We start from the raw sequence: 24,604 nt of genomic DNA on the forward strand, positions 1-24,604 counted from the left end.
CACGTTCTCTCTAGGACACAGTCACACAAGGCCAGCCTTGTTTGGGGAATTTCAGAGCAGAGCTTTGGTCCCCGGGGTACCCTGTGGTAGCTACAGCAAATTATTACATGCTGGGCAACTCAAATGATGTGTGTGTGTGTGTGTGTGTGTGTGTGTGTGTGTGTGTGTGTGTGTGTCCTTCGGTTCTATAGGTTCAGAGTCATGGTATCAGCAGAACCTCCAAGGCCTCCAGGCTCTCCCAGCCTCTTCTGGCTCCTGCCGCTTCTTGGCTTATAGCAATGTAACTCCACTGGCTGCTTCCAGCTTCGTGGGCCATCATCCCTGGTGTTATCCCCAGAGTCTGCTAAGGACACCAGTTGTTGAATTTGGCGCCCACTTCTATTAGTCATCTCAAATAATTAAATCTGCAAAAACTATTTCCAGCTCGGGACATGTTCTGAGGCAGAGGCGAACTAGGAGGGGTGAGCCACTGTCGCACCCAGAACTTGAAAGAGGAAGGATGGAGGAGGTGATGGGGCTTTCCCAGAAATGGTCAGGTGCTGCAGGGAATGTTAAGAGAGTGGAGACTGCGGGTCTGAATGCTGGACAGATGGAGAGCAGGGAGCCATTCAGGAACTGCAGACAGCAGAGCAGGAGTCAGGGTCCGAGAGGAGTCATGGTGGGATTGGACAAGTCAAGAAGAGACAGTAATGTAGTGGGGTGGCGGTGAGACCAGACCCCAAAGGACAGCTGTGACAAGGAGCAGGGCTCTCAGCAACAGGCAAAAGGGAGTCACCTCGCTCACTTCTGTCCCTTGTCATTGTCTCGTCAGGGAATTTAACCCTTGATTTGCGGAGTCTATGCTAACTCTGGGCAGTTACTATGATGGTCGAACCCATCTATTAGTCACCCAGCTGCTGTTCAAGTCAGACTGGTAAAGCTCTCACAGAACCCATTTTCCACAGCCTTGAGCCACTGAAATTCTGCCCCTCAGTGACTGGATGTCAGCCTGAGTCCCCACCATCTTATGCCCCGCTCGAAGCAGCTTGTTCATGTTTGTGTCTAAATGGAGACCAGGAAAGTATCCATTCAGTAGTTGCACAATCAGCCCCCAATGGAGTTGACTGTCAAGTAGTTGAGACCAAGAGGGTTTGATCAGACATGATTTTAACCCTAGCACTTGGGGGACTGCGGCAGGCAAATTTCTGAGTTCAAGGCCAGCCTGAAGGAGTTCTTAGCCAGCTAGAGCTAAGTAAGACTCTGTCTAAAAAAAAAAAATCCAGATTGCTACATAGGGAAATTCTTTCCAGTTGACTTTTGGTAGAGTAGAAGTAAGTTCAAGGCCATAGGGGAAACCTTACATCTTTGACTTCCTCGCTCCAGAGAGGAAGGTTTCACTACCTCATTTCTTATCCTAAATTTTTAGAAATTATTTTATGTGTGTGAGAATCTTGCCTGCATATATGTCTTTGTACCATGTGTGTGCATTGCCCATTAAAACCAAAAGAGAAAGCTGTATTTCCCGGAACTGGTGTTATAGTTGTGAGCTGCCATGTGGGTGCTGGGAATCGAACCTGGGTCCTCGGCAAGATCAGCCAGTGCTCTTAACCCCTATGCCACCTCCCAGGCTCTCCCTCCTTTCCTATATTGAATTCACCAACACTCACTGAAGTGCTCCTTCTGGATTGTCTTACAGGCAGCCGCGCTCGTTCACATCTACACCGACGGCTCTGTGTTGGTGGCACATGGAGGCAATGAGCTGGGACAAGGCATTCACACCAAAATGTTACAGGTAAAACCAAGAAAATTCATCTTTCCACCACCGTTCACATGACTGATACTTGGGGTGTCTTTTAAGGTAAATGGTGACAGTGCATTCAAACGTAAAGACTTTGACCTGTTGAAAAGTTTCTTGCATATAAACTCTGATGAACACTGTGACAGAAATCCTATGCACATACAAATGCTCCTGGAACTTGGCCAAGGGTGAGAGGTGGAAGAGATTATTAGTGAAGTCACCAGTCATGAGCTGGCAGAACACTATGACGGAGGCTCCATACACCCACATAAATAACAAGGAATTGGAGAGAACCAACAATTCATCAACCATCAACATTCTTTTTTTTTTTTTTCTTTTTTCTTTTTTTCGGAGCTGGGGACCGAACCCAGGGCCTTGTGCTCGCTAGGCAAGCGCTCTACCACTGAGCTAAATCCCCAACCCCAACTATCAACATTCTGTAACTAATTCTCTCTGTCTCTCTGTCTCTGTCTCTCTGTCTCTCTCATTTAGTACTAGGGGTTAAATTTAGGGCTAATCGCATGCTAGGCAAGTGCTTTAACACTGAGCTATAACACCATCTCTCTTTCATTTAAAAATTAAGATGCTGGTGTGGTTGCACACAGTTTTAATCCTGGCACTCTGGATATGTAGACAGGCAGATTTCTGAGTTCAAGTCCAGCCTAGTCTACAGAGCAAGTTCCAGGACAGCTAGGGTTACACAGAGAAATCCTGTCTCAAAAAAAAAAAAAAAAAAAAACTAATAGCCAGGTGGTGGCGCACACCTGTAATCCCAGCGCTTAGGAGGCAGAGACAGGTGGATCTCTGAGTCTGAGACCAGCCTTGTCTGCAGAAAGAATTCCAGGACAGGCAAGGACTATAATAGTGAAACCCTGTCTCAGAGGACAAAAAAAGAAGAAAGGAAGTCGGGGGGTGGGAGGGATGCTGGAGAGATGGTTCAGAGGTTAAGAGCACTGACTGCTCTTCCAGAGGTCCTGAGTTCAAATCCCAGCAACCACATGGTGGCTCACAGTCATCTGTAATGGGATCTGATTCCCTCTTCTGGTGTGTCTGAAGACAGCTACAGTGTACTCACATACATAAAATGAAGAAATGAATAAATCTTTGAGAGACAGAGAGAAGAAGGAGGAGGAGGAGGAAAAGAAAGAGAAAGGAAGAACAAAGAAAGGAAAGAAAGAAACAAAAGAAAAAGAAAAACCAACATTTGTGTGTTTATGCCTCCTCATGCATGTGCACACACACTCAGTACACATGACATATGTGGAGATCAGAGGACACTTTAGGAGAGTCCGTTCTCTCCTTCCACCACGTGAGTTCTGGGTATCTGACATAGCTCATCGGGCTCAGTGGTAAATACATTTATCTGCTAGGCCAACTAACCAGCCATGACCTATAATTTTAAAGACATGTGATCTCAGAAAAAACCATAATCCTTTAAATTAAGCACATGCAACCCTTCAGATCATCACAGTGTAGCTTTCATCACCTGACCCCTTAGCTCCCTTAGAATTGCCTCCCACAGTACACATGTTCCAAAGGACTCCTCATTCAGGCCTCTCCTCCTTGCTCACACTCCTGCCAGACAGGAATGCAAGATCCAGACCCAGTGAACCCCATCAAGTGCAGGAAAGAAAGTATATGGTTCGTGCAAGGTCAGCCAGCCTCCTTTTCTAAGACAGACAAGCAGCTGCTCTGAGAGGAATCTCTCCCCAGGGTTGTTTATGAGCTAGGCTGAAGGTCAGGGGTCATCCGTAGCAATTCTGTGCAGTGGAGAAGTCTACCTAGCATTGTAAATAATATGGTCCTGGAGAAAGGAAGGCAAATGCCAGAGGCGGAGTAAGGACCCTAATGAGACCATAAAGTTCCCAGGGACAGACATGCTTGTCAGCCCTCTGGCCCCATTTTGTTTGTTTGTTTGCTTTTTGGTTTTTTGTTTTGCTTGAGGCAGGTTTTTTACCACGTGTCCATGGCTTTTCCAAAGGACCCATTCAATTCCAAGCACCCATGTCAGGCAGCTCACAACAGCCTGTAACTCCCACTCCAGGCGGATCAGACTGGCTTTTTCAGATCTTCCTCTTTTCATTTCTATTTAACCCCCACCTGCTTATATTTTTCTAGTATTTGCTATTCACTTTTAAATTTTCTGTTCTTTTCCTCTCAGCTTCTCTGAAGGACACCTATAAAAACTAAGATAATAAAGGGGGAGGGAGTAACATTGCCATGGGTAGCAGCACAGGCACTTGGGATGGAGAAGTAAGCAGATCTTCATGGGTTCGAGGACAGCCTGGACTACAAGGTGAGTTCCAGGATAGAGCAACATAGTGAGATCTTGTCTTAAAGAAGAGTAAGAGGAGGAGGAGAGAAGGAAGGAAGGAAGGAAGGAAGGAAGGAAGGGAGGGAGGAAGGAAGGAAAGAAGGAAGGAAAGAAGGAAGGAAAGAAAGGCGAGAGGGAGAGAGACAGAGACACAGCGAGAGAAGGAAGAGGGGAGGAGGGGGGGTGGCGGACCACAAAGGAGCTGTCAAGATGGCTCAGTGGGTCAAGGGTGCTTGCCGCCAAGTCTAACCACTGTAGTTTAAGCCCCAGACTCATGTGGTAGAAGGAAAGAACTGACCCCTGAAAATTGTCCTCTGATCTCCACATGGATGCTTTGGTACATACTACACAGTCATAAAAACTAAATTAAAATGTAATAAAAATTGCTTTTTAAAAGATCATTTTTCCATGCAATCCAATGGCTTAAGTTTTCTAGAATTCTTTATTGGATTTGAACTACGTCCTTTCTCGTAGGTGGCCAGCCGTGAATTGAAAATACCCATGTCGTACCTGCACACCAGCGAAACATGCACAGCAGCGGTGCCCAATACAATTGCTACAGCCGCGTCCGTCGGAGCCGATGTCAATGGCAGAGCTGTGCAGGTGACTGCTCCCTTCTCTTTCCTGGTGAACTTTAGCACTCTGGTTTCTTATTTGCACACAGGCACTGTGGTTGGCTTCAGGGAAGTGATCCATTGCTGAATTAATTCCTTTTCTATTCCTGTGCAAAGCACCGTGACCAGGGCAACTTATAGAAAGAAGGGTGTATTTGGGGCTTATGATGCCAGAGAGATAAGAGTCCATCATCAGCATGGTGAGGACACAAGGCAGCAGGCAGGCTTGGCAACTGGAGCAACAGCAGAGAGCTCATGGCTTGGACCACAGGCAGGGAGCAGAGAGCGGACTGTCAATGGTGGGAGTCTTTGAACTCACAAAGCCCACCCCCAGTGACATTCTTCCTAAGCCTCCCCAAACAGCACCAACTGGGGACTAAGTACTCAGAGGTTATGGAAGATATTCAAACCACCACAGTTACTACATAGAAGGTTAGACAATATATTGGGAACATATATGAATTAGAGTAATACGTAAACCCACAATATAATGATCAGACACAAAAGTCATGCACATATCTGAGTCCAGAAGAAGTCTTCAGTCAGTCACACGTCCAGGCTGGTGGTCGCTTCATCAGTGTGGCTTTCAGTGTGGCTCTGAGCTTCATCATTTCAACTGTATGAAGTCATGCATGAGGAAGACTCCAGGCAAGGAAAGTTGGCAAACACAGAAGACAGGGAAGGTGTATGTATGCCCAGCTCCTGAGAAGGAGGGAGACCTCATTTAGGTGAACAGGAACTCTGTTTCTGGGAGACAACGAAGAAGGTTTAAGGGTACAAACATACGTGTTTCCCTGGCCTGGTGAGTTCCTACAGGCTGACTGACTGAGCCCAGGCCAGCCCAGCAGACATGCTAATTACAGAGTGGACACCAGTGTCCCCACTAGAAAACCCAGAGCCACCTTCTCTTGGAACTGTTTTTTTTTTCTTTTAAGATTTATTTATTTAATGTATATGAGTACACTGTAGCTGTCTTCAGACACACCAGAAGAGGGAATCAGATCCCATTACAGATGGTTGTGAGCCACCATGTTGTTACTGGGAATTGAACTCAGGACCTCTGGAAGAGCAGTCAGTGCTCTTTTTTTTTTTTCTAAAGATTTATTTATTGTTTATTTCATGCATGTGGGTACACTGTCACTGTCTTCAGACACACCAGAAGAGGGCATCAGATCTCATTACAGATGGTTGTGAGCCACCATGTGGTTGCTGGGAATTGAACTCAGGACCTCTAGAAGAGCTGTCAGTGCTCTTAACCGCTGAGCCATCTCTCCAGCCCGCAGTCAGTGCTCTTAACCACTGAGCCATCTCTCTAGCCCCCATCTAGGAACTGTTTTAATTAGCATACAAAGTAATGGGTTTCTTATTAATTTAACTGATTTGGGAGTACTGATCTTTTAGTTTGATTTGTTATCTTTTTTTAGTATTATAGTCTGTTACTACTTTCTTTTATGTTTATGGGTGTTTTGCCAGCATGTATGTCTGTGAACCACATGCACGCTTGGTGCCTGTTGGAGGTCAGGGTAGGGTGTTAGATCGTCTGCAGCTGGAGATATAGAATTGTGGGCTGCCATGTGATGCCTCTGGTCCTCTGAAGAACAGCCGGTGCTTTTAACTCCCGAGCCATCTCTCCAGCAGCAGAATGTTTTTGAGAGTGTCTCACTATACAGCTCAGAATGCCTTTACAACATGCTGTATATCCCCAACTGACCTCAGACTCGTAACTGTCACCTACAGAATTACAGGTGTGCACTGCCACACCTAGATGTATGTTCTTTTGATTTAGCAGTCACTAAATGTGTCAGGTTTCTTCTATGACAGAACACTTTTTCCACTGGGGTGTCATGGGGATGCGTATCATACTCCTGCAGACCACTGTAACTGCCACGAGAACGGCCTTCAGACCAGTCTTGTCTACATGAGAACAATTCTGGGGCAGACGGGGCACAGAACTGGTGGGTTTTTCTCAAAACAAATGTATGAAAAAGCTCAAATCCACAAGCTTATATTTGGAGTAGGCTCTGACACGAAAGGCGGGCAGGCCAAGCACTGTGGGGCTGACAGCTTAGCTAAGAGTTAGAGCATCTAGTCTGAGGGTCAGAAACTGTGGGTTTGTAGTTCTGGTTTTGTTTATTTGTTTTGGTTTGGTTTGTTGGGACTGTCCCGGAACTCGTTCTGTAGACAAGTCTGGTCTCGAACTCAGAGATCCACCTGCCTCTGCCTCCTGAGTGCTGGCTTTAAAGGTGGGCGCCACCACTGCCCAGTTTAGTTCTGTTTTTTTAAGATTTACTTTTCACTTTATGTGTATGGAGTTTTTGCCTGCATGTATGTCTTAAAATCAACTTTCTTATTCTCACTTCAAGCCCAAAGGCAAGGCCTTTAAATAGTGGTTTCACGAGAGACAGATGGGCGGATGGAGGGATGGGCAGAGTTGAATGTCTTAGACCCAAAGTTGGTGTAACAAGCACACATTTGAATGAAAATACAATGTTTATTCCATTTATTTTAATAACTGGAAAGCACAAAGTAAAGTTCAAAGATGTAGTTAAAGAAAAGAGGGAGGTAAAGCCGGACGATCTATCAAAGAGGATCTGAGAGCAGAGGTCTGGTTTATTTTCATAAGAAGTGAAGCAAGATGGGGAGAGCAAGTCCCAGTTGATGCTAACCTCAAGGGCCCAGCTGTGTGCTATCTTTTGTTCCCAAAATATAAGGAGCAAGGAAGCACTTGCTAACCTGTGGTCGCTGACGATCCTTGGCCACAAGTCCTAACCACAAGGCTTTCTTGTTGATTTCTGCTAGAATGCCTGTCAGATCCTTCTCAAACGTCTTGAGCCCGTCATTAAGAAAAACCCGGAAGGGACATGGAGAGACTGGGTGAGCGCTCCTCTTGGTTTCTGTGAGACTGCATCCAGACCAGCGCTGAGCAGCTCCCACATCAGACAGTTCCCCCAAGTCTCCATCCACACCTCTGGAAAGTTCTCCCGCTCTGTTAGGGTTGAGAGGGCTACACCAGGATGTGTTCCAGGTCTGTGTGCACAGCACACACAGAGAAGGGAAGTCGTTGGGAAGAGGAAGGGTGTGTGCAGGACATCCAGAAGCCTCCAACTCAGCTTAAGGAGGAAAGAGGAGGGAAGAGACAAACAGAGTGGGAAGAGAACTGAAGACATCTCGAAGGAAATGACCTCACAGATTCTACACTTTTTCATGAAATTATTATCACACACTTACACACCTTCTATTATTAACACTTAAAAATTGGGGCTGGGGATTTAGCTCAGTGGTAGAGCGCTTACCTAGGAAGCGCAAGGCCCTGGGTTCGGTCCCCAGCTCCAAAAAAAAAAAAAAAAAAAATTAACCCCAAATACCTTTTCTTTTGTTCTTAGCTTTCTTTTTTCCTTTTTAAAAAAAAAAAAAAAAGTCAGGGTTTCTCTGGGTGGCCCTGGCTGTCCTGGAACTCACTTTACAGACCAGGATGGCCTTGAACTCCTGGTTCTGCCTCCCAAGAGCTGGAATTAAAAGCGTGTGCCACCTCTGCCCAGCACAATTACCTGTTTTTTTAAATGATTGAAGAATTATTTTGCTTGTATAAGCAGTTCCCTTGCTATGATGAGCAGTGTCAGCAAGGCTTCTGCACAAGGGATCGGGATCAGATTTTATATATACAGTGTGCTTATTTTTACCTAGCAAGTGGTATATCTATTTAATCTCTCTTAAATGTGCCTATTCCACAGATAGAAGCAGCCTTTGAACAAAGGATCAGTCTTTCAGCCACCGGATACTTCAGGTAAAACTCAAACAATACTTGTCTTAGGTAAGAAAATATGAGGTAGTCCAGTTGCTTTGGGTGTCAGTCCTCATTGATAACTAAGATTATATTATACAATTATGGGAGTCTATTCTAGGCCCCAAATTGTATAAATTGACATAAACCTTTGAGTGGTATAGTTAGAGAAATGTCAAACAATTAACAACTCAAACAGGATTAAAGACACTCTGGTTTCTCTGCTGTTGTTTACATTTATTTGTTTGTTTATTCTGGGGCTGGGGATTAAACCTAGAACCTTGTACATGGTAGGCAAGCACTCTGTCACTGACCTACACCCTCAGCCCTTACTGTTCTTCATTGTAAGTAGTGAATAGATATCATCACCAGAACTAACTTGCTACTCAACTTTACTAATCTCCCTTCCTTTATTATAAAACCTTTCTCCTTTGAAGCAGGTTTTGGGGCATGGGGCAAAAGTCACTTGTCTATATATATATATATATATATATATATATATATATATATATATATATATATGTAGTGTTGATTGATGGGGGAATAAATTCATGTTCATTAAATACAGAAAGCAAAGAGAGGTGACTATCAAATTCAAGAAGGCTATTGCACCACTGTTACAGTTTAGCCAAATAAACCACCAAACTACACAGGCAGGCACAGAAGGAAACACTCGTCCTCTTTAGCACAGCAGCACATAACCACTGAGGGAACAGCTTGAATGAGCTTTAAAAACAAAAACAAAAACAAAACAAACAATCTGGTTGAAATGAGCATCAGGGAGCTAAAATGCTATCGTAAAATTGTGGTAATTTTTTTTTTTTTTTTTTGGTTCTCTTTTTCGGAGCTGGGGACCGAACCCAGGGCCTTGCGCTTCCTAGGCAAGCGCTCTACCACTGAGCTAAATCCCCAACCCCGTGGTAATATTTTAAATGCACAAATGTTGTGTTTTCTGTGCCACCTCTTCCCCCTTTCACCCCCGACCCCTGCATCTAAAGGACTTTATTTCCTCAGGGGCTACAAGGCCTTCATGGACTGGGAGAAGGGAGAGGGAGACCCATTCCCATACTATGTCTATGGAGCTGCGTGTTCTGAGGTTGAAATCGACTGCCTGACAGGTGCTCACAAGGTGGGTCAACACTGCCCTGGGCAAGTGAGATCAGCAATCCACAGGCACTGTCAGAAAGTGGCCCAGCGCCAGTACAGAATACACAAAAGACAATTTCCACCCCAAGGGGATTTCAAGAGATCCAGCCTTCTCTTGGACTCGTCACATTAAGTAATAATGACATAGCAGTCGAAGGGGAATGGCTGTGACCAGCTGAGTGTAATTAATGTGTTCAAGTAATCACTTCATTTCGGACGACAGAGTCACTTCCCAAAGTTTTACCCAGAATCAGATTTTATTCCTCAAGGAGAAGGAAACAGGTTGTCCAGGTGACATCATTCAGCTCAGCCGATGCTCACCCACAGTCCTTATTCCAAGGGCAGTATGGATGACCAAAGGGATGGGGGGGGGGGGTCAGAAAAGAATGGTGTGCCTGCTACTGATCATCAGGAAGTCACCTACTGAAGACAGGGCGCATATCCAGGCCATGTCAGCAGCTTACCCATAAATGATGAACCCGTGGATTTTACTCCTGATACCATTCTGGAGACAACGACAACAGAAATAGCAAATAGAATAAAATATAACCAAGTATAGTAAATTGTTTCATTAGGAAAATTATAATGGCCACAACATATCAAAATACTCCTATTTACTTATTGTTACTTAACTTCTCTTCCACATCAATATTATAAAAAAAAAAAAAATACGTTTCGAGACAAGGTCTCGGGTAGCCCAAGCTGCCCTTGAACTTACTGTGTAGTCAACGGTAACCCTGAACCTCTGATCCTCCTGGTTCCACCTCTCAAACGCTCGGCTTGTAAGCATGTGTAGCCATGTCCAGTGTGTCCGGGCGCTCCGATCACACCCACAGCCTCCTATATGCTAGGCATGCACTCTACCAACCAAGCAATAGCCCCCAGCCCATTAATAAGATTGTTTAAAGACACCGTGAATGAAGAATGTCTGGAGAGAAATGTCCTCCTGTTCTGTTTTGTTTTGTTCTGTTTTTCTCTTTAGGCTACATTAATATTATGTCAACACGTTTTTACATTTATTTTCCCTGAGGGTGGGGCATGCTATACGTCACATGTGGAGATCAGAAGACAACTTGTGTGAGAAGACTCACTCCTTCCACCTCACAGGCCCCAGATATCAAACCCAGGCTGTCAGGACTAACAACAAACACCTTTACCTGCCGAGGCGTCCTGCTTCATCTGTGGCTCCGTTTTTATTTGAGGTCACTTTTAAGAGGACATCTCACGTGATCACGTGGTTCATGTCTTATTTTAGACTCTGTTTTCTGGTGTTTTTCACACTGAGACACCCATAGATAACATACTTGTGCAGCAGCCCTAGGGTTGTCAACCTGGGCCTGCTTCAGGCTCCCCTCAAGGCCCACAGGCCAGTGCCTCTGCTTTCCCAAGGCTTTGCCTCAGTGGGAAGCTGGTTTTGGTGATCAGCTAGCCATAGGACCCTCCACACTGACAGGTGTGTTGCCAATTTTAGCAAATAAAAACATAGGCTGGCTAATTAAACTTGAATTTCAAGTAAACAACAAACACGTTTCCAGCATAAACACGTCCCATGCAAGTCTTGGGACATACTTATCTGTCAACTCTATCTGAGGACTTTAAAGTAAATCCCTAAAGATACAAACACAGGGATTGTCCAGAATTAGTGGTGTTAAAGTCTGGTCTTTTCTGTGCCTTCCAGTTTATATGTATAAGTAAAGGTTCAGAAATTTCCGTATAATGTTGATCCCTGAAGATAGTTTATTCAGAGACACCAAATGGCTGGCCCTGGATGCTCAGTTCTGTGAGGCACTGTTGTTGGGATGTCCAGCTGGTGAGCAAAGGTTTGCATCTACCATGTTGCCATCTCTTCGTCCTGTGCAATTCCACAGCACAAACCATGCCAAATGTCAAGGTGAATGTACACCAGGGAGGGCTGAGGTGACTCCAGTCTCCTACTCAGATTGGGAAAGAAGGGCCTGAGAGACCAGGATTTGAGTCAGAAGAGAACTAGCACATGGTGGGAAACACCTGTAATTCCGGCATTTGAGCAGCTGAGGCTGGAGAACCACAAGTTCAAAGCCAGTCTGGGCTACACAGCAAGACTCCACTTCACAGTTTACAAAGAGGAGGGTGGGTATATAGTCCATTGATAGCCTATTTTCCCATCATGACAGAAGCTGTGAGTTGCATACTGAGCTCCGGAACTGCATAAAACTGGGTGTGGTGGTCTGTGACTATAACCCCAGCCCTTGAAAGGTGCAAGGCAGAGGATTTGAAAAGGCCATTTACTGTGGGGAACTTTTCCTGGGGCTCAGAGTGTTGTACTCGCAAAACAAGGATCATTGATGTTGTCTACAATGCATCCAATAACGAGCTTGTCCGCACCAAGACCCTGGTGAAGAACTGCATTGTGCTTATTGACAGCACACCGTACCGACAGTGGTACGAGTCCCACTATGCACTGCCCCTGGGCCGCAAGAAGGGGGCCAAGCTGACTCCTGAGGAGGAAGAGATTTTAAACAAAAAACGATCAAAGAAAATTCAGAAGAAATATGATGAAAGGAAAAAGAATGCCAAAATCAGCAGTCTTCTGGAGGAGCAGTTCCAGCAGGGCAAGCTTCTCGCCTGTATTGCCTCAAGACCAGGCCAGTGTGGCAGAGCAGATGGCTATGTGCTCGAAGGCAAGGAGCTGGAGTTCTATCTGCGGAAGATCAAAGCCCGGAAAGGCAAATAAACTGTCATAGCTCGTGTAATAAAAAAAAAAAAAAAAAAGAAAAGGCCATTTACAGCTAGGCTCTGGGCCAGCCTGAGTTACATGAGAACCTGTTAGAGTGAAGTAAGGAAAAAAGGACAGGAGAGAGAGGAAAGGAGAGAGGGAGGGACGGTGGAAGGGAGGGATTTCCAATCCAAAGACTAGAAAGGAGGAGCCCAGTTATTAAGTCTAAACAGAAAAGGATGTGACCAGAATAAATGCTGACGAATGGTTGACAAAGAAAGTTCAGAGGTATTCCTGAGATAGCCCAGAGGTATTCCTGAGATAGCCCCGAGGTATTCCTGAAATAACCCAGAGACACTTAGGAGCTTTCTGAGGCTCCCAGTAACCAATGGGAGCTCTCTCTGTGTGTCTGTGTCTGTGTCTGTGTCTGTGTCTGTGTCTGTGTCTGTCTGTCTGTCTGTCTGTCTGTCTCTCTCTCTCTCTCTCTCTCTCACACACACACACACACACACACACACACACAAAGGACTGTATCATCTGAATCATTTCATGGTCTCTCAGAGAAGGAAGCAGATCTTCAAAGTCTGAGGATCAGAGTTGGCCTCAACACTTCCCCCTCACCCCTTCTAAAGTCTTGCAAGCCCCTAAACTTAGACATGTCCTGGATAATTCTTTCAGCAAAATGGCAATAAGGCCACTTTGTGACATGCTCATGAATTCTACTGAGCCATGAGGCCAGGTTAAGAATTGAGTGGACAGGCAGGCTCAATTATTTACCAGGTGACTCGCTCACACAGGCCAGCATGCCCTGGACTTTGGAGTAACTTAGCAGGAGTCAAAACAATAAACACTGAAGTGCTTCCAGGTTGTTGCCAGGTCTGGCACTCCATGGGAAGTTTGTCAGAGATCCTCCCAGCTCTAAAACCAATAAGGTTTGGGGCAGTAGTTCTGGGATAGCAAAAACCTCTTTGCAATCCACTTCTTCATTGAGGAGATTGAAGGGCAGGGAACATGTACACCCCTAGTACACATGTGGAGGTTAGACAACTTCTGTAATTCAGGTCTAACATATAGGCTCAGGGTTTGAACTCAAGGTCACCAACTGTGGCAGCAATGGCCACTTATTTATTTATTCATTTATTTATGTGTGTGTGTGTGTGTGTGTGTGTGTGTGTGTGTGTGTGTGTGTGTGTATGTTACTGGGGAATCAAGCCTAGGGCCTTATGCATACTAGACAAACACTCTAACACTGAGCTATAATCTCCACATCTTAAAATAGTATTTTATTTCAAGTTTTTATAAAGAAGTAATTTTATCTGTCTCAGAAAATGAGAACCGACATTGTCATGGATGCCTGTTGCAGCCTGAATCCAGCCATCGACGTTGGGCAGGTAGGTGCTGGAAATCCCTTCCTAAATGTGGTTGCAAGGTAAATAAAGACCTTCTCACATGGCTTAAAATTGTCCCCCTTCAGATCGAAGGTGCGTTTATTCAAGGAATGGGCCTTTATACCACAGAGGAGCTGCACTACTCTCCAGAGGGCGTCCTGTACTCTCGGAGCCCGGACAAGTACAAAATCCCAACTGTCACTGATGTCCCGGAGCAGTTTAATGTGTCCTTGCTGCCATCATCTCAGACTCCGCTCACCATCTACTCGTCAAAGGTAAGCACATGAACCAGCCCATTTACACTGCAGCAGCCCAGGAAGTACCGCCAGAGAAAGCCACAAGGCGAAACGAAAAATGGACTTCTTGAGAGAATAACACACACACACACACACACACACACACACACACACACACACACACACACGAAACTGATAATATCAAGACGTATTTCTGGCTGAAAGAATTTAAAGGATTTTACAGTAGTCCTGGGCGGGCAGAGGTGTGGCTAAATAGCTTTCAGCAAGCAAGACAGCTCCCACAGTAAAGAATCGTGTGACTTCAAATGTCAATAGTGCCGGGAAGCAAAGACTCTGGTCAACCTTTAATAATGACTGAAGGAGAGGAACAGCAAATTAAAATGAAGGTCAACCTTGTTTGCCTTGCTTTATGCAGATCATGACAAACCCCAGACGGAGACCTCACCAAGGTGTGGTATAAAGTCTTCCCTAAAAGTCTTCGGGGAACTCAGTGAGAGAAGATGCACTTAACCCTCAAGAGTCTTGAGGCCCAAAGGAGCGGGGTCTGGGGGACATCCTCTTGGAGCGGGGATGGGGGAGGAGGTATGGGGTATGGAACAGTCAGAGGGTGGAACGGGAGGGGGATAAAGACTGAACTGTAAAAAAAAAGATTTTTAAAAAAATCTTTGAGGAAACTATGTAGGAGTTGTTACATCTCAAACCTGGATAAATGACATTTAACAAACCAAAGTAGACCTGGCCAGCAAGTTCCCCCAGCATTCCTCAGTCCCTACCTGTTACAAGATATGACTGGCATACTCTACTCCGACCTCAAACCTCTCCAGCCCAGGGCCTGGGCTGCCCTTCCCCCAGCTGCCCTTCCTATATCCTACAGTCCTTTGGTTACCAGCCTCTTTTGGCCTATGCTGTACCTCCATGGCCTCTTGGTCTCCTGGCCCTCCCCTCTCCCTTCTCACTGGCCTGGCTCTGGTCATGTTCACTCCAGACTCGCAAATGTCCCTGCTTCTGCCTTTGCTCCCTTTTCTCTACAATAAACCTCTCCTAGAAACAGTCCTGTCTGTCTGTCTGTCTGTCTGTCTGTCTGTCTTACTTTTTTTTTTTTCATTTGGGAATAAATTGATTTTCTGGGACAAGAAAAATATATCTGCAGGAATTTTATCACTTCCAAACTGAATTCCTCTTCAGCCTAGGTATCGCCTCTAGACTTGGGTTGTCAAGACCATCACAGATTCAAAAGAAGGGGCACCAATAGGGCTTTCAGACTCTTGATGGACTAGAAGCCATCTGAGGGGGGAAAAGGCCAGAGGCAGCCCAGAGCCTATGGAGAACAGCTTCAGGTAGAGAGTACCCAGGCAGGGTGTCCGGCATGGTGGGCATCCAGTAATCCCAACAATTAATAGTTAGAAGGATCATGAACTCAATGCCAGCCTAGGCTATAAAGCGAGATCTCTCTGGAGGACACATAAGGACTAAGAAGGACATGGTGATGAGCGAGTGCCTATGGTCCTACTCAGAAGGTAAAAGCAGGAAAACATTTAGATATTCAAACCTAGCCTGGTCAACTCCACAGCGCACTTCACTGTCTGGGTCCCACAGTAATACCTTGTCTCGGAAACCAAAAAATGAAAGCAAAGATTGGGGGTAAAGGTCAGGGGAGAACGCTTGCTTAGTGTGCACACAGCCCTGGTTCAATCCCCACCACCACCAGAAACAAAACAAAAGCCACAAATACAGAACCTCTTCTGAGAAGGGGGAAGGATCTGGTCATTTTGGGTGAGTTCACAGAAGGTAACAATTAGCCAGAAGCAAAGAATGGCTGACCCATCAGACATCACGGAGGGGGTCTCTGTCTCTCCACATCCCCGTTCCTCCTCTTCACCTGCCCACACCTCACTTGCATTCCCTGCCCATTGCCTACACGTGAAGGTTTGTCACCGTCCAACTCTTCCGCTCCTACAGTATTGTACTAGTTAGTGAGCTGTCAGCTAACACAAGCCAGGGTCCTCTGGGAAGAGGAACTTAGCTGAGAAAATGCTTCTATCAGACTGGCTGGTAGGCAAGTTTATGGGACATTTTCTTGATTCAGCACTGATGTGGGAGAGCCACTATGATCATTCCTATCCCTGGGCAAGCCAGGATGATCACGCCATTGAGAGCAAAGTCAGTAAGCAGCGTTTCCTCACAGCCTCTGTGTTAGTTCCTGCTTTGAGCTCCTGCCCTGGCTTCTCTTCATGATCAGGATCTGTGAGCCAAATGAACTCTTCCCAAATGGCGTTTGATTGTGTTGTTTCACTCCAGCAATGAAAAGCAAGCTCAGACAAGTACCCTGCTTCCCTTAGCCCCAGAGTCATAACGAGGGATTATTTCCCCCTCTGCTTATAAAGTTGACAAGTTCAAACCATTGACTGTTCTAATCAGGGTGCCCTTCTCTTACCCCACAGAAACACATGGACACCTTTGCACACATGCATCCCTTTCCCATAGAACAAATACTTAACCCAGACAGAATTGAAGATGCAGAAAGTTCAAATTTCAGAAGCCATTTATAGGGCTGAATGCCAGGGATTAAGTCTACAACACTGGGGGCTGGGGATTTAGCTCAGTGGTAGAGCGCTTGCCTAGGAAGCACAAGGCCCTGGGTTCGGTCCCCAGCTCCGAAAAAAAGACCAAAAAAAAAAAAAAAGGCTACAACACTGAACGAGATGACCTGTCCCAAAATAGCTTGTTGTCTACTATAGAAGCTTTTAAAACAGATGTGTTGAAGAAGCATGTAATCTCTGTGAGTTCAGCCTGGTCTACATAGTGAATTTCAGAGCAGCCAGAGCCACAAAGTGAGACCCTGTCTCAAAAAACAAACAAACAAACAAAAAAAACAAAACACAATAAAATAGACAAATGTATTAATGTGTTTTCCTGCAGGGCCTCGGGGAGTCCGGGATGTTCCTAGGGTCATCCGTATTTTTCGCCATTGCTGATGCGGTGGCTGCGGCACGGAGACAAAGAGACATAGCCGAGGACTTCACAGTGAAGAGCCCAGCAACCCCAGAGCGGGTGCGGATGGCCTGTGCAGACCGGTTCACCGACATGGTAGGGAGCTACTCTGTTCATTTCTACTTCCTGCTCCCTTGGCTTCTGTGTCAGTCGGTGACCTAGCCTGTGTCTAGTTTATCAAGCTATAAAGCGATAGCAGCAAATCAGCAAAGTCGGGTGTGGTAGCAAATGCTTGCAATCGTGGCAGCTGGAAGGCTGAGGCAGAATTGCCCAGCAGTGGTTCAGACATTTATCTCAGGGTTGGGGATTTAGCTCAGTGGTAGAGCGCTTGCCTAGGAAGCGCAAGGCCCTGGGTTCGGTCCCCAGCTCTGAAAAAAAAAAAACAAACAAACAAACAGACATTTATCTCACTCTGCTGAACACAGCATTGAAGACAGTCATCTGCCTCCGACCGGTGCCTCCTCCATGGACCGGGGCAAGGAGCAGACGCTTGCAACTCAGGGCTCCTGCTTGGCACTGTCCTGGCCTTGCTCATCGCATGGCCACTGTGAGAGCACCTTGTCTCTTACTCGGAAGTTTAAGCGCATGTGACCTTCAAAACAGTGCTCTCGCTCCCAGTTTTCAAAGCATCCTGCTCTGGAATGAAAGCGGAGTAAGGAAACCAAACTCACATAATAAAGGGCTTCTCGGAATTTTCCCTGCTCGCCCGCCCGAGGCTCCTCCTCAGCCTTCTCACAGCCGGGCTCCTGCATTTCCACAGATTCAAACCGGCCGTTGGCAGAGCCTTCGTATACAGTGGGAAGGAGTGAATCACTTCTCTCTTAGTCATGGTTCAGACAGGCTGCTGGGCTCTGAGGCACATGGGGTGAGGCGGCATTTTCCTCCAAGTCTGACGATTCCTTGCTGAGACCTTATCAATATGCCCTGGTGGACACCAGTTGCCTAGTGATTATGTAAATGCCCACGATTCACATACTCTTGTCAATATGAGAGCAGTCTCAAAGTTTCTAAAATACTCATCAACTGTTCCTAGATATCGCTTCATTGTAGGACCTGTATTTGATATTGTGAGCCCCATTTTAATAGTGTCTTAACATTTTGTCTTTATAAAAGACACACATGGGGGTTGGGGATTTAGCTCAGTGGTAGAGCGCTTGCCTCGCAAACGCAAGGCCCTGGGTTCGGTCCCCAGCTCCGAAAAAAAAAAAAAAAAAAAAAAAAGACACACATGCTATGCTTGATGGAACACTTGGGAGGGAGAAATAGGTTTGTGGGTTCTAGGCCAGCCTGGTCTACATAGTGGATTACAGAATAGCCAGGTCTACATGGTGAGACACTGTCAAACAAACAAATAAATAATAAATAAATAATAAATTTAACACATGTCCACTTGGGAAAAGAGCCAGCCTGGTCTACATAGTGGATTACAGAATAACCAGGTCTACATGGTGAGACACTGTCAAACAAACAAACAAATAAATAATAAATAAATAAATTTAACACATGTCCACTTGGGAAAAGAGCCAGCCTGGTCTACATAGTAGATTACAGAATAGCCAGGTTCTGCATGATGAAGACTGCCAAATCAATCAATCACATGTCCACCTTAGAAAGAGTAAGGTGGAAGTTGAAATCAACCATGATCCTTTCAACTAGAAATAACTATGACTATGTTCGTTGTCTGCATGTGTGTGTTTATTATTATTTACTGTTATTATTACTTTAAATAAAGTTCCCTCACTGGGCTCTCTGATCAGTGGGCTAAACCAGTTGTTTGCAAACTTCCTAATGTACCTTTTAATACAGTTCCTCATGTTGTGACGCCCAACCCTAATAGTTGCCTTGGTCATGGTGTCTCTTCACAGCAATAGGGCATTAACTACACTTCTGAAAGCCCAAAGCCCACCCCTAGTGACACACTTCCTCCAGCAGGGCCACACCCTCTAATCCCTCTAAATAGTGCCACTCCCTGATGACTGAGCATTAAATATCTGAGCCCCTGGGGGGCCATTCTTATTCAAACCACTCTACCCTTTTAAGATTAGTGTAAGCTCCAAATACTATACATGGACTGACCCTGGGCTCCAACCTCAATGAATAGCCTAGTAAGGGCACCAGTGGAAGGGGAAGCCCTTGGTCCTGCCAAGACTGAACCCCCAGTGAACGTGATTGTTGGGGGGAGGGTGGTAATGGGGGGGAGGGTGGGGAGGGGAACACCCATATAGAAGGGGAGTGGGAGGGGTTAGAGGGAAACTGGGAAAGGGAATAACAATTGAAATGTAAATAAGAAATACCCAATTTAATAAAGATGGAGGAAAAAAAAAGATTAGTGTAAGCTGATTATTAGCAAAGAGGAAATAACTCAAAGCCAGCCTCGATCGAAGTGTCCCAAGGAGAGCAAAGAGGACTTTGACAGTGTTTTACAGAAGGCCAGAAACACACAAAATAATCTTCAAAAAATGTTAATATTCCTCTATCCAATGAAAAACAGCCGTGGGTACATACAACCCTGACCCTCGGTCAGTGGTACTTACTTCAAAATGCCCCCAAGTTAGACACCAAGGCACAGATCGATACAAAAGCAAGAGGCTTATTTTCCAGCGCATCAGGGTCGACCCTCAATCAGTCCCTCAAGGAAAGTGACTAGAAGGCAACCCCAAATGGCTATTACAAGCAGTTTTTATACTTTTTAGGGGCACAGGTTACCTCAGCAAGGTTACAGTTCAAACTTATTGGCTAAGCATATTGACCTTTAAATCCATTGACTAGCAAGCATCAATCAGTACATTCTGAGACTTTTCTACTCAAGAATGCTCCTGTGGGTAGAGAATGGAACCTGTCCTAGCCTTAACCCAAAGTGGGTGGGTATAAGGCTAGCAAAAGCCCTTAGGAAGCTGAAGCAGAAGGATCATATTTTGAGGCCAGCCTGGGCTACACAGTGAGACCCTGTTTTAAAAAACAAATTGGGGTTGGGGATTTAGCTCAGTGGTAGAGCGCTTGCCTAGCAAACGCAACGCCCTGGGTTTGGTCCCCAGCTCCAAACAAAAGAAAAAAGAAAAAAAAAACAAAAAAAAAAAAACAAAAAAAACCCAAATTGTATGAGACGTGTGTATACAAACATATATATGTGTGTATATGATGTATGTATATGATATATATAAACACATATGTGTGTCTGATGCGTATGTGTGTATATAGAGAGATATAGATATAGATATATACAAACACATGTATGATGTATGTGTATGTATGGAATTTATGTACATGGGGTGGCTGTGTGTATGTATGTGGATGGATGGATGGATGGATGGATGGATGGATTTGCTGCCCCAGATACTTTACTGACATCCTGTAAAGCTTTTACTCCAAGTAGCTCAGAGTTCAAGCAGGGACAGAGAAACAATGCAAAGCTCAGAGAGTATTTCTCTTCACCATCACCAGGTATACTCAGAATTCAGGTTTAATAGGGGGATGAAGCTGTTTGCATAAGGCCCTGGAGGGAACTAATGTGTTGCTGAAGAGTGGGCAGGAGGCACGACATACACTGGAGGGCGGGACAGGAGGGAGAGGCACTCCTCTCAGGGATGTAAACTGCAGGTCTCTGGGAACAGTTTACGCAGCATCCTGTAAGAAAGCCTATTACATGCAGGCTACAGTCTTACATAGCCCAAACTGACCTTACATCTGCTATGTAGTCCAAGATAACTTTGAATTACTGATCCTCCTGCCCCCACCTCCCAAGTACTGGGATTACAGGGCCTGTGCCACTGAATTAAAATATGAAATAAAAGGAGAACAACATTTCTTTTTTTTTTTTTTTTTTTTTTTTCCGGAGCTGGGGACCGAACCCAGGGCCTTGCGCTTCCTAGGCAAGCGCTCTACCGCTGAGCTAAATCCCCAACCCCAAGAACATTTCTAGTATAGAGAAAGCAGGCGGAGGGAAGAGTCCAAGCCAACCATGGCCAGCAGATTAAACCTGAACATGAGAGGAGAGGGGGAGGGAGAGCAAGAGAGGAGTCACCGCAGTACCAAGGCAACCCAGGCCACGATGCCAAGTAATGGTATAGGCAAACTGGCCGTGTTATACAGGGGCCAAGCAGGAGGAAGGAAAGAGGAAGCCCAGCTCCCAGGAGGGAGGGGTTTAGGGTAGGGGGCGGGTGAGTAGACCTGGGAGGAGCCACGAGTACTAGTAGTGCCCAGAGAGCGGCGGGTGTCAGCTTTGATATGTAAATAAGTACCTCAGCCATTCATCCAGGGTTTCTGAGACCTGACAGCCACCTTACTGAGCTGTTGACCGCAATGTCTTTCAGTTGAAGTATATGTTGATCTAAAGCTGGGGCTGTAGTTCAATACCATATACAATGTCTTGGGTTTGATCCCAAGCCCAGAGAGAAAGAAAAATAAAAGTCAAGGGGATAGCCAGGCAGTGGTGATGCTCACCTTTAATTTCTGCATTCAGGAGGCAGAGGCAGGTAGATCTCCAAGTTCAAGACCACCTTGGTCTACAGAGTGAGTTCCAGGACAAACAGAAGTACACAGAGGAACCCTGTCTTGGGGAAAAAAAAGTCAAGAGGATATATAATGATTCACAATTATCCAAAATGCAGTAACCATGGCTAAAATAAGTACTTCTTTTTTTTTTTTTTTTTTCACTCAGAAGGCACAGACAGGAGGATTATAGTTTACCTAGTGAATTCTGGGCTAGCCAGAGCTACAGAACAAGACCCTGCAGAAAGAGAGCGAGAGCGAGAGCGAGAGCGAGAGAATGAATTAGAGGGAGAGGGAGAACGAGAGGGAGGGATACAGACAGACAGACAGACAGATGAGAGGGGCGATAGAAGGAAAGAAGAGGTTAGGAACACTTGTTTGTATTCCTGAGGACCCTATCAAACTACTCACAACCACTTTCTCCCGGACTTTGTGGGCACCTGCACTCACATGCACACAGAACATAAATAGTAGCAGACTTGTATTTAACCCTTGAGTTCTGAAATAAAAAACATACAACTTGTTCTAATGACTAAGGAAGTGAGAAATGACTAGGAAAGGTCCGTGCGCTAGAACACAAGCCTAGGAAAGTTCCAGACCTCCTCACTTGGCAACCTCTTCCTTGCCATTAGAGAAATAACAACTTACCTGGATGTTTTTCTTAAAAAGAAATGATGGTAAAACACTCAGTACTTTTCCCTTGGAAGTAAGGAAATAATGCACGTAAAAATACTGGGTAAATATGAGTCGCTCCATAAACACTAGAATTAAAATTTTCCCTAAACACCCATAACTGTTAATGACCTTCAAAACAGGCCTCTCCTACGAGGGTGGTAAATATTTCCACATTAAACCAAGTTGACCTCCTGAGTCCAGAACAAACAGAAACTTACAGAACTTACAACTAAAAGCCACGTATCCATTTTCATGGGTAAATTATCAAGAAACTTAAGATTTTTTTGTTTTTTGTTTTTTGTTTTTTGTTTTTAAAGACAGAATTTCTCTGTAGTCCTGGCTGTCCTGGAACTCACTCTGTAGACCAGGCTGACCTTGAACTCATAGAGCTCTGCCTGCCTCTGCTGGGATTAAAAGCATGTATCATCACGACCAACCAAATTTAGGACATTTTGTTATCAAAACAAAATGAAAATCCCATTGAGTAAGCCTTCATTATAGTTTTGTTTTTCAAGGTTACGTATGTTGTGTTTGGTTTGACACTCGTCTATTATTTGTGTGTGTGTGTGTGTGTGTGTGTGTGTGTGTGTGTGTGTGTGTGTGTGTGTGTTTGAGCTATGGTGGTCAGAGGATAACTGGCTTGAGGCAGTTCTCCTTTCACTCTGTGGGTCCCACAGAAGGAACTGGGATGGGAAGGCTTAGTTGCAAGTGTCTTTGCTCACCAGGCGAGCCTTCTCATCGGCCCTGTACAGAGCTCTGCTTGTTTGAGTGTTTGGGTTGGTCCTTTCTTGCAATTAATCTCTGGTGTAGCAGTGCTGATGTTTCTGCCCTGACCCAGTCTGATGGCCTCAACACAAATGAAAGCACTCACTCATTTTCTTTTTGGTGATGGAGGAGAAAAATGTGTTTCATTTAATTATTTACAATTCCATCAGAAAAAAAAATCCCTTAAACATATTTTTAAAAAGAGACACGGGTTTGGGGATTTAGCTCAGTGGTAGAGTGCTTGCCTAGGAAGTGCAAAGCCCTGGATTCGGTCCCCAGCTCCGAAAAAAAGAACCAAAAAAAAAAAAAAAAAAAAAAAAAGACATAATAAAGTTTCAAATCAAGATTCTAAAAAACACTTTTTTAAAAGTTTTAAAATGAGATTTTTAAACTAACTTTTTCTTCTCCCTCTCTCTATGAGAGAGAGAGAGAGAGAGAGAGAGAGAGAGAGAGAGAGAGAGAGAGTCTGTTTGTACAGTCATGCCATGAAGACTGTGTAGCAATCAGAGGACAACTTTTAGAAGTTTATTCTCTCCTTACATAGGTTCCAGGGATAGACCTGCTAAACCAGTGTTTAATCAGTGTTATTACTGAGATTAACCAAAGAAAACCAATTCTACTATTTTCAGCCAAATTTAAAGCAAACTTTATTAAATATTAAAAACTGACCAAACTAACCCAGAGATGGACTTTGGTCTGGGCCATTCCCTGGAATTTCCCAGCTGCAATGAACCCAGACACATATAGGCCACCGTACTTTCCCATGAGGTGTTATTTTCCACCAACTACAACTCCCAGCATTCCAGGAAGCTACCTGATTCTTGTGTAGGTGGAGCTTACAGGTTAATTTTGGACATCACATTAGCCCTAAAACAAGATTTGAAAAAGAAAAATTGTTACAATTTTAAGACAAGAAAGATTTCACATCCTTATAAGTTAGAGGGGGAAAAAATGTTACCTTGGGGTACCTGGTGATAGATTAAAAAACAAGCCAGACAAGGTGGTACATGCCTTTATTTCAACACTTGGCAGGCAGAAGCATGTGGATCTCTATGAGTTTAAGGCTAGCCTGGTTTACAGATAGAGTTCCAACATAGCTCCCTGTCCAAAAAAAAAAAAAGGAAGTGAGAGAGGAAATAAGAAAGGAAGAATGAACACAGGAACAAACCTGGATCTGTCTGAGAGCTCTGAATGTTGGGTGTGGTCCAGAACCATGCTCTGTGAGGGCTCTGGATGTGGGGTGTGCTAGCCTGGCCTCAGAAGGCCCTATATTCAATCCCCAGCACCAGGAAGAAGGAAAAAAAGAAAGAAAACATGAGCTCTATGGGATAAACGAGTAGAAATATAAGTAAACCAGTTATCAAATTGTTTCCATTTCCAGGAGGTTAAACTGGAAGAGCTCTGCCCAGAAACAAGTTTGCAAATGGGTTTTTAGTTCATAGCACATTTTGAATAGCAGCTTTGTCAGTGCTGAGTCACGGAGGAGACTCCCAACCACCCCACCACTCAGGGAAAGTCTACATTCCAAACAGCCAGCCCCGCCCCAGACAAGCCCCGCCCTAGACAAGCCCTGCTACTGTGTGACTGACCCAGCTTTTGGAGGCTTGCCTTTCACCTACAAACCCTAAGGGTATCTCCAGTCACTGACTCCCATTCCTCTCTTGCCATCCCCATATCTCATGTTCTCTGCCTGCTTTTTTCTCAGGATGCCCA

General features: G+C 45.0%; 1 protein-coding gene, 1 long non-coding RNA gene and 1 pseudogene across 5 annotated transcripts in view; 2 read left to right on the plus strand and 1 right to left on the minus strand.

The window, feature by feature from the left end:
• Aox2 (aldehyde oxidase 2) overlaps positions 1–24,604 on the plus strand; it is an 89,386-nt gene that overhangs the window by 54,750 nt on the left and 10,032 nt on the right. For both annotated transcript variants that reach the window (NM_001008522.2, XM_087566156.1), the window contains 8 exon segments: positions 1,676–1,771; positions 4,566–4,694; positions 7,505–7,579; positions 8,437–8,489; positions 9,501–9,615; positions 13,653–13,718; positions 13,802–13,990; positions 16,892–17,059. In NM_001008522.2, coding sequence (NP_001008522.2) covers positions 1,676–1,771; positions 4,566–4,694; positions 7,505–7,579; positions 8,437–8,489; positions 9,501–9,615; positions 13,653–13,718; positions 13,802–13,990; positions 16,892–17,059 — 891 coding nt within the window.
• LOC148003739 (uncharacterized) lies at positions 4,515–17,889 on the minus strand. Of its 2 annotated transcripts, none has more exons than XR_015629575.1 (2): positions 17,635–17,889; positions 4,515–5,407 (listed from the first exon to the last, which is right to left on the minus strand). It is a non-coding gene; the product is annotated as an uncharacterized LOC148003739 (long non-coding RNA). The 2 variants fall into 2 exon arrangements; XR_015629576.1 differs by having other exon boundaries at positions 4,515–5,452; positions 17,635–17,760.
• On the plus strand, positions 11,432–12,388 carry LOC148003740 (small ribosomal subunit protein eS8 pseudogene; annotated as a pseudogene). The gene is made up of 2 exons (XR_015629926.1): positions 11,432–11,442; positions 11,868–12,388. The product of XR_015629926.1 is annotated as a small ribosomal subunit protein eS8 pseudogene (transcript).

The sequence above is a fragment of the Rattus norvegicus genome, chromosome 9 (genome assembly GCF_021556685.1).
Source record: "Rattus norvegicus strain SHRSP/BbbUtx chromosome 9, alternate assembly SHRSP_T2T, whole genome shotgun sequence".
Taxonomy (NCBI): domain Eukaryota; kingdom Metazoa; phylum Chordata; class Mammalia; order Rodentia; family Muridae; genus Rattus; species Rattus norvegicus.